This window comes from Nerophis ophidion, linkage group LG25 (genome assembly GCF_033978795.1).
Source record: "Nerophis ophidion isolate RoL-2023_Sa linkage group LG25, RoL_Noph_v1.0, whole genome shotgun sequence".
NCBI lineage: Eukaryota > Metazoa > Chordata > Actinopteri > Syngnathiformes > Syngnathidae > Nerophis > Nerophis ophidion.
The window spans coordinates 35,673,831-35,685,727 of NC_084635.1; the positions used below are offsets into that span (position 1 = coordinate 35,673,831).

Consider the following 11,897-nt stretch of genomic DNA (forward strand, 5'->3'; position numbering starts at 1 on the left):
TCACAAGATTGACCAGGCGCTAATACTAAGCATGCGCTAAATATTTTAGGAAGCTAGTTTGACCCAGCAGTAATTCAAGGCAGGCGCATAATATATGCTCCGCGGCAATTCAAGGAAATACGGTGTGTATATATATATATATATATATATATATATATATATAATATAGATATATTAGGGCTGTGAATCTTTGGGTGTCCCACGATTCAATTCAATATCGATTCTTGGGGTCACGTTCGATAATATCGTTTTTTTTCGATTCGATTCGATTTCCGATTGAAAAGGATTGTGTATTCATTCAATACATAGATTTCAGCAGGATCTACCCCAGTCTGCTGACATGCTAGCAGAGTAGTAGATGTTTTTAAAAAAGCTTTTATAATTGTAAAGGACAATGTTTTATCAACTGATTGCAATAATGTAAATTTGTTTGAACTATTAAAGGAAGCAAAAATCAGACTTATTTTATCTTTGTGCAAACATTGGACACAGTGTGTTGTCCAGCTTATGAGATGCCATGCAAGTGTAAGCCAGTGTGACACTATTGTTCTTTTTGATTATTTTTATAAATGTCTAATGATAATGTCAATGAGGGATTTTTAATCACTGCTATGCTGAAATGATAACTAATATTGATACTGTTGTTGATAATATTCACTACTTTTGTTTTGTTCTGTGTGGTGTTTGTGTCTCCTCTCAATTGTTCTGTTTATTGCAGTTCTGAGTGTTGCTGGCTCAGCTTTGCTTTTGGAATTGGATTGCATTGTTATGGTATTGTTGTGTAGTGCTTTGTTGGATTGATGAAAAAAAAAAAGAACATTTTTAAATTAAAAAAATAATACACTAAATTGGCCCTAGTGTGTGAATGTGAGTGTGAATGTTGGCTGTCTATCTGTGTCGGCTCTGCGATGAGGTGGCGACTTGTCCAGGGTGTACCCCGCCTTCCGCCCGATTGTAGCTGAGATAGGCGCCAGCGCCCCCCGCGATCCCAAAAGGGAATAAGCGGTAGAAAATGGATGGATGGATACATCGATTTAAAAAAAATGAAAATCGATTCTGAATCGCACATAATGATTCGTAAATGATTCGATTCGAATTCGAATCGAATTTTTGTGTGTGTGTGTATATATATGTATATGTAAATCAATCAATCAATGATTATTTATATAGCCCTAAATCACAAATGTCTCAAAGGACTGTACAAACCACTGCGACATCCTCGGAAGAACCCACATATATGAGTAAGTATGTATGTATGTGTATATACAATATGTATATACATAATGTATATTTGTGGTTTTGTATATATACACAGTATTTATATATATATTTATATATGTACAGTATATATGCGCTAATAGCTGGTTGACATGAAGTGCACTAACATCTAGCTGACAACTGGCGTGCTAATAGCTAACTGAAAACTTACACAAACCGCGAGCCGACCCTAAGCGCACTAATAGCTAGGTGACTGATTGAAACTTTTATTAGTAGATTGCACAGTACAGTACATATTCCGTACATTTGACCACTAAATGGTAACACCCTAATAAGTTTTTCAACTTGTTTAAGTCGGGGTCCACGCTAATCAATTCATGGTAATTGACAACTGGCATGCTAAGTGTTGGCTGAAAACTGGTGAGCTAGTAGCTTGTTGACAACTGGTGCGCTAATAGCTTGTTCACAACTGTTGCACTAATAGCTTGTTGACAACTGGTGCGCTAATAGCTTGTTGACAACTGGTGCGCTAATATCTTGTTCACAACTGTTGCACTAATAGCTTGTTCACAACTGTTGCACTAATAGTTAGTTGACAACTGGTGCGCTAATAGCTTGTTGACAACTGGCAGGCTAATAACTAGTTGAGAATTGCCACGCCAATAGTTAGTTGACAACTGGTTTGCTAGTAGCTAGTTGACCACTGGTGCTTTAATAGCTAACTGAAAACTTGCGCTAACCAGTTGCCGACACTAAGTGCACTAGTACCTAGCTGACAGCTGGCGCGCTAATCGCTGGCTGACAATTAGCATGCTAAGTGTTCACTGATCACTGGTGCGCTAATTGCTCGCTGACAACTAGCATGCTAAGTGTTAGCTGATAACTGGAGCGCTAGTTGCTAACGGACAACTAGCATGCTAAGTGTTAGCTGATAACTGGTGCACTAGTTGCTCGCTGACAACTAGCATGCTAAGTGTTAGCTGATAACTGGTGCGCTAGTTGCCCGCTGACAACTTGCATGCTAAGTGTTAGCTGATAACTGGTGCGCTAGTTGCTCGCTGACAACTAGCATGCTAAGTGTTAGCTGATAACTGGTGCACTAGTTGCTCGCTGACAACTAGCATGCTAAGTGTTAGCTGATAACTGGAGCACTAGTTGCTTGCTGACAACTAGCATGCTAAGTGTTAGCTGATAACTGGTGCGCTAGTTGCTCGCTGACAACTAGCATGCTAAGTGTTAGCTGATAACTGGTGCACTAGTTGTTCGCTGACAACTAGCATGCTAAGTGTTAGCTGATAACTGGTGCGCTAGTTGCCCGCTGACAACTTGCATGCGAAGTGTTAGCTGATAACTGGTGCGCTAGTTGCTCGCTGACAACTAGCATGCTAAGTGTTAGCTGATAACTGGTGCGCTAGTTGCTCGCTGACAACTAGCATGCTAAGTGTTAGCTGATAACTGGTGCGCTAGTTGCTCGCTGACAACTAGCATGCTAAGTGTTAGCTGATAACTGGTGCGCTAGTTGCTCGCTGACAACTAGCATGCTAGTTGCTAGCTGACAACTAGCATGCTAATTGTTAGCTGATAACTGGTGCGCTAGTTGCTAGCTGACCACTAGCATGCTAATTGTGAGCTGATATCTGGTGCGCTAATCGCAAGATGGCAACTGGCGCGGTAGTTGCTCGCAGGGAACTAAAGTCTTAATGGTTAGCTACTGTATCTTTACGTGCTAAGATGAATACAACAATATTTCTTCACACCGACCCCCTGCAGGACGTCTGCGGACCCCCCCCCCCCCCCTCGAAGACTCCGCTTCGGGCCACGACCTTTAGCACTTGGATGAAGAGGCTAACGTTTGTTTGTTTGTGAGTTTTTGAGCGACCTGTTCCGTATGGAGTCGGCGGCGTCGTCGTTGAAGAGCCGCCCGATGGCGCAGGTGACCGAGGCTCGCACGGCGCGGCCCAGGCCCCGGGCGGCAAACACGTACAAGACGGGGTTGAGCGCGCTCTTGGCGTAGACCAGGTAGAGCGAGACGTAGGTCCCGTGAGACGCTGCCTGGTAAAGCGCGGCTCGGTCTGCTCGTCCTTGGGCGAGGGCGCGCAGCAGGCGGCACACGAAGTACGGCACCCAGCCCGCCAGGAAGAGCAGCATGGTGAAGAAGAGGACGCGGTACATCCTGCTGGTCCTGCGTGCGGCCCAGGGGGATGAAGATGAAGATGTGGGAGACACGGGCCCCACTTGCTTGATGGAGAGTAAAACCGCCAAATGGCTCCCTAAAAACACCAACATGGGCAAGATGAACCCCGCCACGGTCTCGGACACAAACAGGCCGGTGTCGAAGGTGGCGCTCTCCGAGCACTGGAACGTGCCGTTGGTTTCCCTCAAGACGGCGCTGTGGAGGTAGGGGGCGGACAAGATGGTGGCCAGCAGCCACAGTAAGCCGCAGGCCAAAGGCACGGCCCAGGCGGGGCGGCGCAGACGAGCCCACACGGGCCTCAGGAGGCACACGCACCGCTCCAGGGCCACGGCGCAGACCAGGAAGGCGGAGGCGTACAAGCCCAGGCCTCGCAGGAACACCACCAGGCGGCACAGGGCGGAGCCAAAGGGCCAGCTGTTGTGCTGGGCCAGGTAGCCCAACATGAGGGGCGTCCGCAGGATCAGGACCAGGTCGGCCAGGGCCAGGTTGAGCACGTAGATCCGGAAGCTGTTGGCCGCCCGGGTTTCTCCGCCTCCTCCGCCGCTGCCGTCGCTGCCTCTGCGGATCAGCCGCCGTCGACTTTGTCCGAGTGCCCAAACCACCAGCACATTCAGAGGTACGCCCACCTGCACAAGGAAGAAAGAACATAATCAGGGGTGTCCAACCTTCGGACCGCAGACCCGATGCGGCCCAGCGGCGTCTCCAATGTAACAGGGCGAGGTGTATCCATAGCATATATAAATATGCAGTGGCCTCATTGTCGCCCTCCGGTGGTCCACAAAAGTAACTCTGCCATGAAATGCATCTTCAGGTCACCGTAGCACATCATTTACTTATATGACCCAATCCAAACAACCTTCCCTTATCACCGTACAGAAAAAAAACAATGAACCGGTACAGTGCAGTCTGGTTTCTGGCCAAATTTGTTGAACCCAATGCGGACCCCCACTCAAAAAGTTGACATACTTCATCCGTCTTCATTTTTCACAAAAAGTTTTTTTTATGTAACTGAATTCATCAGTTATTTTGATTTTTTTTTTTTTTTTTGACATACATTTATGCCGACAATTTCATCGGACAGAAAATTTGTGAGCAAAACCTTGGTTTAAAAATGTAAAAATTCAGTTTAAAACAAAAAGAACAGGATGGATTAGTTCAGTCTAAAATTACCCGAAGAGAATGATTATGGCAAAAATTACACTAACAATTATTTTTTATTGATATTGTGATCACGATTAATTACACGATTATTCCTTAAATTGAAAGCATGTGCATTTATTGTGCCACCAAAACTCAACTTTTAATTTATTTTAAAAAAAACCTGGATATAAATTAGTAACAAATAAACCACAACAAGTAAAATAATAATAATGGCAATAACAATAAATCCAAAATAAAGGTAGCAAAATAAAACAATATAATTCGGTTTTTTTACTTTTATTTGCTATTAATTCAGTTTTTCACATTTTACACTTATTTTAGCACCACAGTGGTTAATGTGTCGAGTAAAATGTTGGTTAATTTTGAGCAGTATTTCAGGTCAAAGCATAATGAGCGTGTAAATATATCATCAAGTGCTTGAAGTACATTATACTTGCGTCTGCTACTCTTTTGAAACCTTTATTCTGTTAGCGCAGTTAGACAGGATGTGGCCCACCGCGCTATTATTGTGAAGGGGAAGGGAGGAAGTGTCCCGTGCTGTTCTTAGCTTGATGGAAGAACGTAAATGGAAGAAAAATGGAATTTAATGAGAAAAAACTGACATATTTAAACTACTACTACAAATAATAATATATTTAGTCACTTATAACACAAAGTTTTGTCTTTGTTTATGTGTAATATCTTTTTTTAGCATTTTAAAATATATAAAATATGAAAATGGTCCCCCTATACTTGACTTTTCAGTATGTGGCCCTTGGTTGAAAAAGTTTAGACACCCCAATCCAAAATATAAAAAGCTGTCAAAATAAAGTATATAAAAAATGTTTACTTTGTAAAAAAAAAATAATAATTAAAAATCCTAGTTTATAAATTCATTAAAAATAACACAACAACCATATTGAAGACTGTTCAATGTGTAAGTTATGCAGTTCTGCAACTGTAATATTAATATTATTCTATTCTTATATGGGAAAAAAAACAACAGTAAAAAAAAAAAAGCTGAAATGTTCTAACTAATAATTGACAATAATTTAGTCAGCAGTAATACAAAGCTAACATAATATTTGTTTTTAGCATTGTTTTAAATAAAAAAATTGCAATATTGAAATATTTTTTACTTTCCAGTATGCAGCCCTCGGCGGGAAAAGGTTTGGCCACTCTTGAACTAAAGTATCAAAAGTATCGATATTTTGATTTGAGAGCATAACAACCTGGTATCGCCGGTATCGACATTTCAGTATCGATCTGCACATCACTACTTCGGCCCTTACAATAATAATAATAAATAATATTTGAGTTTTGTGGCGGGAGTTACAAGCAGCAAATGGCAGCAGAAGTTTGCACTCAGTCAGAGGGAATATTTAGCATGAAAAAGAAAAGGTTCTCTCACCAGGAAAATAACCAGAGTCGCTGCAATCTGGACTCCGCGGCTCGCCTCCGACTGCCAGAAACTCCGAGGGCTGCTTGGAGCGTTGACAAGTTGGTGGATCTTGTATGTGGCGTTCATGGCGGCCATTGAGGGGATGAGCATGCTGGCACAAAGAAAACATGTCACGGTTTTTAGTTGACCTCAATCCACTGGAGAAGAAAAACGGCTGAAAAAGTATTACAGTTTGTTTTATTTTTAATGATTATGTTGTGGTGATGGAGAAAGATATTCACCAAGGGGGACTTGTGTCTCTGGGGCGCTTTGTGTCAAACACATTTCGACACAAAACTTTGTCTAAGTCTTAAGTTGTAAACTGCAAAAATATTTGCTGTATCAATAATAATCCTACTTTGTGGACACATGTCATGTCCACCATTGCAACCAATTGGCCGCAATAACCAAGGAACTGTCATTAAAAAAACCTTTCTGGCTTGCTAACTCTCCCGGTCCTCCCAATAAGCCGCGACTTCTTTCCTACGCTTTGACCCTCGCGGCTGATAAGACGACGAGGCTAATTTATGGATTTTTCTTTGCTGGCCTCAATAATGAATATTACGTTAGAAAAAAACAAAAGAACAAAAATCCCTGACGGGGTGTTTTATTATTGCTCACTGCAACATCCTTCCATTTATCAGGTGTGTTCTTTGTTTTTTTCCCCCAACTGCAGTGCTGTTTAGTCTTATATCCGTCCATAGCGTTTTTACTCGTATGGATTCTTCATTCGTCGCTGGAAGAAACGTTTGTAAGTTTTAGAATATAACTAGAACTGTTTTACTTATCACACCGTCCCATGTGTGATGCCTGTATAGCTCGGTTGGTAGAGTGGCCGTGCAAGCAACTTGAGGGTTGTGGGTTCGATTCCCGCTTCCGCCATCCTAGTCACTGCTGTTGTGTCCTTGGGCAAGACACTTTACCCACCTGCTCCCAGTGCCACCCACACTGGTTTAAATGTAACTTAGATATTGGGTTTCACTATGTAAAGCGCTTTGAGTCACCAGAGAAAAGCGCTATATAAATATAATTCACTTCACTTCACTGTAGGAGTGTTTTTTTATGCACATTTGTATGTGCTATCATAATAAAACATGCGTAGTTAGCATTAGCTAATATGCTAGCATGTTTACGAGTGTATGTGTTAGTATTATTGCCTTACAACGGCATTATTTTTGTATAGTTTCAGTTTAAAGAATTCCTTGGTATATTCACCAAAACGTCACTGTGGACTTAGCGAGTGAAGTGAAGTGAATTATATTTATATAGCGCTTTTTCTCTAGTGACTCAAAGCGCTTTACATAGTGAAACCCAATATCTAAGTTACATTCAAACCAGTGTGGGTGGCACTGGGAGCAGGTGGGTAAAGTGTCTTGCCCAAGGACACAACAGCAGTGACTAGGATGGCGGAAGGGGGAATCGAACCTGCAACGCTCAGGTTGCTGGCACGGCCACTCTACCAACCGAGCTAAACTGTTTAGCGGATTAGAAAGCTATCTTTCGTAGCTAGTGGGTCCATAACAATGACTTCTGTTTTGTTTGATCAGCCGTTTTACTGCCGTGTTACAGACACGTTTTGGATACAATTTAGGTACGTAAAAAAAACATACATTTTTTTTGTGTGTGAATAACTCATTTCACAACCGATATATCTGCGACTTTTATGAGTAAAAAGATTTTTGCGTCAAAACTTTAGTGGGTGTGGCTGATATCCCGGTGCCCTCTATAGTCTGGGAAATACAGTATATAAACTTTTTGAGGAACAACTTATTGCGATTTCTGCCTAGCGACAGGCCACCACGCACACACGACACATACCCAGCAATTGTGCCGATCTTGATTGCTTCGCCTGCTAGCCAGCTAGCTAAAATTGCAGTTCATTTTGCTGATGAAGCATTTCCACGTGGCGGCGATGTTGTAGTGGCCGGGTGATGACTATAGCAATGACGCTTGGAGGACTGTAATGTACAGTAGAACACGCTCAAGGCTACTATTTTGGGTGAAACAAGTGTACAGGTGACAATATGGCTGTTATTGTCACGGCCAGGGCGCATTCCAATGTGCCCTCATCTTTGGGCTCTGCTGGCCGCACCTCGCCCCCATGCCAGCAAGGCTGTGGGCGATCAGCAATCAGCGCACTTGGTCATGATGAGAGGGAGCTGAATAAAGGATCAGTGGACCCAAGGATCCGCGCGGGAACTTAGTTTCTCAATGGTGTCCTGTAAGCCTACTCCAGCTTGATGCTCTCTGTTTTCCTTCTGCGTTTTCCCTCCATGCCTGACTTCCTTGTTTGTCCTCCCTCAGTGCCCTCCCGAGTTTTGCCCTTGGTGATTCTTCCATTGTTTTCCCCTGTGGACTTTGGACTGCCTTCCTCGATCCTTGACCTCGCCCGGACACAGACCTTGTCACTCCTCGGACGGCCTCGTTCCTTGGCTCTCAACACCTCAGGTAACACACACCTCAGCTAACTACACACATAACCACACACACACACACACTTGGGTTTTGACGCTCTCCATTTCCTTAGTGTAGTTTATTAGTTAGTATTGTTTATTATGATTATATATATATTGACTATATATGAAATAAATTATTGAATATTACTTCCCCCTGGTGTCTGAGCCGTCAACTCCCTTTCTGCAAACATAACAGTTATATTATTAAAAACTTACTTAGAAGGTTGTAAACTATGAACATTTTTGAATTATGAAGTCGCTTACCGCAGTCGTGTCCACCGTTGCAACCAAGATAAAACGGGGATTACAATTTATTGTTATCATTTTTTTTCTTTTTGCCAACCCTCCATGTCCTTTCTTGTCTTTGTGTGGCAGCAATCACTGTTGGATGAGTTGAGTAGTAAGCAGACATTTATTTTCGTTGATTTTATGGAACTCTTAAGAATGAGTTCCCGCTCACAGCACGGTGAGTATAATGTGGCTTATGAAAAAAAAATATTTCCGTGGTTTGAAGAGAAGCCGCTCGCTGTCTCACCTGCAGCAACATAAGCTGTCTCACCTGCAGCAACATAAGCTGTCTCACCTGCAGCAACACAAGCACTCATGGCACCTAGCCAGTGTTGCCTTTATGGCCACACAAAAAGTCGGACAACCCCAATGTGTAAATGCCAGGTTGTGACACTCAGACTCCTCAATCAGATGTGTGCGTATTTTACTAGCATTTATTAAGAATGTTAATCTAAGGATATTATTAATAAAATATTGTCAATAGATTTCATAAATGCTAATAAAAAGATGTGTTTTACAGACAGAAAGTTACAGGAATCAAATGTAATCTCTGAAAGGGGTAACATTTCTTTTAAAGACAGACATACAATACTAGCACATAGTTCATGAAAAACATGTTTTTTTGTTATTGTCATTGTAAGAGGGCAAGATCACTTATATCAGAAAATGATTTGAATAAAACATTTAAATTGTTATGTGGTCAGGTTTGGGACAGGTGTGACGCTGGTGTGGCCACAGTGTGCACGTCTGATGTTGCTCACATGTGCTCCACTGAATGCTCAGGGAGTTTGTGCCTTTGCTCACACACATGAAAAATTAGACGGAACATCGGTGCCAAAGTAGTTGGGAAAGGGCATGTTCACCACTGTGTTACATCAACTTTTCTTTCAACAACACTCAATAAACGTTTGGGAACTGAGGAAACTAATTGTTGAAGCTTTGAAAGTGGAATTCTTTCCCATTCTTGTTTTATGTAGAGCTTCAGTCCTTCAACAGTCCGGGGTCTCCGCTGTCCTATTTTACGCTTCATAATGCACCACACATTTTCCATGGGAGACAGGTCTGGACTGCAGGCGGGCCAGGAAAGTACCCGCACTCTTTCTTTTTACGAAGCCATGCTGTTGTAACACGTGCTGAATGTGGCTTGGCATTGTCTTGCTGAAATAAGCAGGGGCGTCCATGAAAAAGACAGCGCTTAGATGACAACATATGTTGTTCCAAAACCTGTATGTACCTTTCAGCATTAATGGTGCCTTCACAGATGTGTAAGTTACCCATGCCTTGGGCACTAATGCACCCCCATACCATCACACATGCTGGCTTTTACACTTTGCGTTGATAACAGTCTGGATAGTTCTCTTCGCCTTTGGTCCAGATGACACGATGTCGAATATTTCCAAAAACAATTTGAAATGTGGACTCGTCAGACCACAGACCACTTTTCCACTTTGCATCAGTCCATCTTAGATGATCTCGGGCCCAGAGAAGCTGGCGGCGTTTCTGGAAGTTGTTGATAAATGGCTTTCGCTTTGCATAGTAGAGCTTTAACTTGCACTTACAGATGTAGCGACCAACTGTATTTAGTGACAATGGTTTTCTGAAGTGTTCCTGAGCCCATGTGGTGATATCCTTTGGAGATTGATGTTGGTTTTTGATACAGTGCCGTCTGAGGGATGGAAGGTCACGGTCATTCAATGTTGGTTTCCGGCCATGCCGCTTACGTGGAGTGATTTCTCCAGATTCTCTGAACCTTTTGATGATATTATGGAGCGTAGATGTTGAAATCCCTAAATTTCTTGCAATGTCACTTTGGGAAAGGTTGTTTTTAAATTGTTTGACTATTTGCTCACGCAGTTGTGGACAAAGGGGTGTACCTCGCCCCATCCTTTCTTGTGAAAGACTGAGCCTTTTTTGGGAAGCTGTTTTTATAGCCAATCATGGCACCCACCTGTTCCCAATTAGCCTGCACACCTGTGGGATGTTCCAAATAAGTGTTTGATGAGCATTCCTCAACTTTATCAGTATTTATTGCCACCTTTCCCAACTTCTTTGTCACATGTTGCTGGCCTCAAATTCTAAAGTTAATGATTATTTGCAAAAAAACAAATGTTTATGAGTTTGAACATGAAATATGTTGTCTTTGTAGCATATTCAACTGAATATGGCTTGAAAAGGATTTGCAAATCATTGTATTCTGTTTATATTTACATCTAACACCATTTTCCAACTCATATGGAAACAGGGTTTGTAGTGCAGAACACACTCCCGGCTACTATATTGATGGAATAGAGTGCAATGCTGACTAAATGGGTATTACTTCATGTTCAGGTGGCTGTAATGATGTCAAAAAGCATATTTAGATGCTCGTCAACTGTCGGAAAACAGGAAAATAATCAATTTATTCAAATGAAATGAGCTCATAAAACTAATCTTTAAGCAGGCCTTTAAAGGAGTTTAAACAAGGCTTATTCCTGTTTTTGTCCAGACTTCAAGCCTGACTAAAGTGACTTAACACACATTTACACCTGCCAGCTGTGGCTCTGCGGCGTTATGACTAAAGAGAAAAGTATGCTTTATTATTTATCAGGCCTGAGGGGCCCTCTGCAAACATGCACCTACACCTCACCTGGACACAGGAAGTGTGGGAACACACCCGCCTCGGCCCCCACACCTACGTAGCACACTGAAATCTTATACACTTTAATGGATTTTCAACACTTTTTTTTTTTACGCCTCACAGTATAACCTTCAGGATTACGCAACACCTTTTCTGCATCTTTCACGTTAAAGAATTGCAATGACAGAATGTGCTCCTTACCTCCTTTTTTGTTGTTGTTGGGCGGGCTTGAAGACATGGAAGGAAAGAGGGAAAGAGCGACTGATGGTTATTTAAATATCTCTCTCTCTCTCTCTCTTTCCCTCCCTCGCCCAATTTTCTTCTTCATGTGTGTGATTGCTCCACAAACTTCTTCCAATCAACACCCCTAAAGTAAGTTGATGTTACTACAATATGATTAATAAGTAGATGTGGTAATTGTATGCAAATGATTCAATATTGTATTGTTTTCTGATGGACTATGTTCATGCTAAAAGTTATATTTTAAAGTTTTTCCTCTTCCTTCCCATCTTGGTAAGAGAAAATATATATTTAACTGTTTTC

The 11,897-nt window shown here is 42.1% G+C and overlaps 1 protein-coding gene across 1 annotated transcript; it reads right to left on the reverse strand.

Annotated features, from left to right (window-relative positions):
• Positions 1 to 1,468: 1,468 nt before the first annotated feature.
• On the reverse strand, positions 1,469 to 11,661 carry LOC133542920 (leukotriene B4 receptor 1). The gene is made up of 3 exons (XM_061887188.1): positions 11,556 to 11,661; positions 5,964 to 6,105; positions 1,469 to 4,038 (listed from the first exon to the last, which is right to left on the reverse strand). The coding sequence occupies exons 2-3, from the start codon at positions 6,102 to 6,104 to the stop codon at positions 3,064 to 3,066; spliced, it is 1,116 nt and encodes a 371-aa protein (XP_061743172.1). The 5' UTR covers position 6,105; positions 11,556 to 11,661; the 3' UTR covers positions 1,469 to 3,063.
• Between the last annotated feature and the right edge of the window lie 236 nt (positions 11,662 to 11,897).

Excerpts from the sequence above, each read along its gene's own strand:
- LOC133542920 (XM_061887188.1), bottom strand. The coding sequence starts at position 6,104 with ATGCTCATCCCCTCAATGGCCGCCATGAACGCCACATACAAGATCCAC. Across the intron at positions 4,039-5,963 it reads CGACTCTGGTTATTTTCCTG|GTGGGCGTACCTCTGAATGT; the intron begins GTGAGAGAACCT and ends TTCCTTGTGCAG.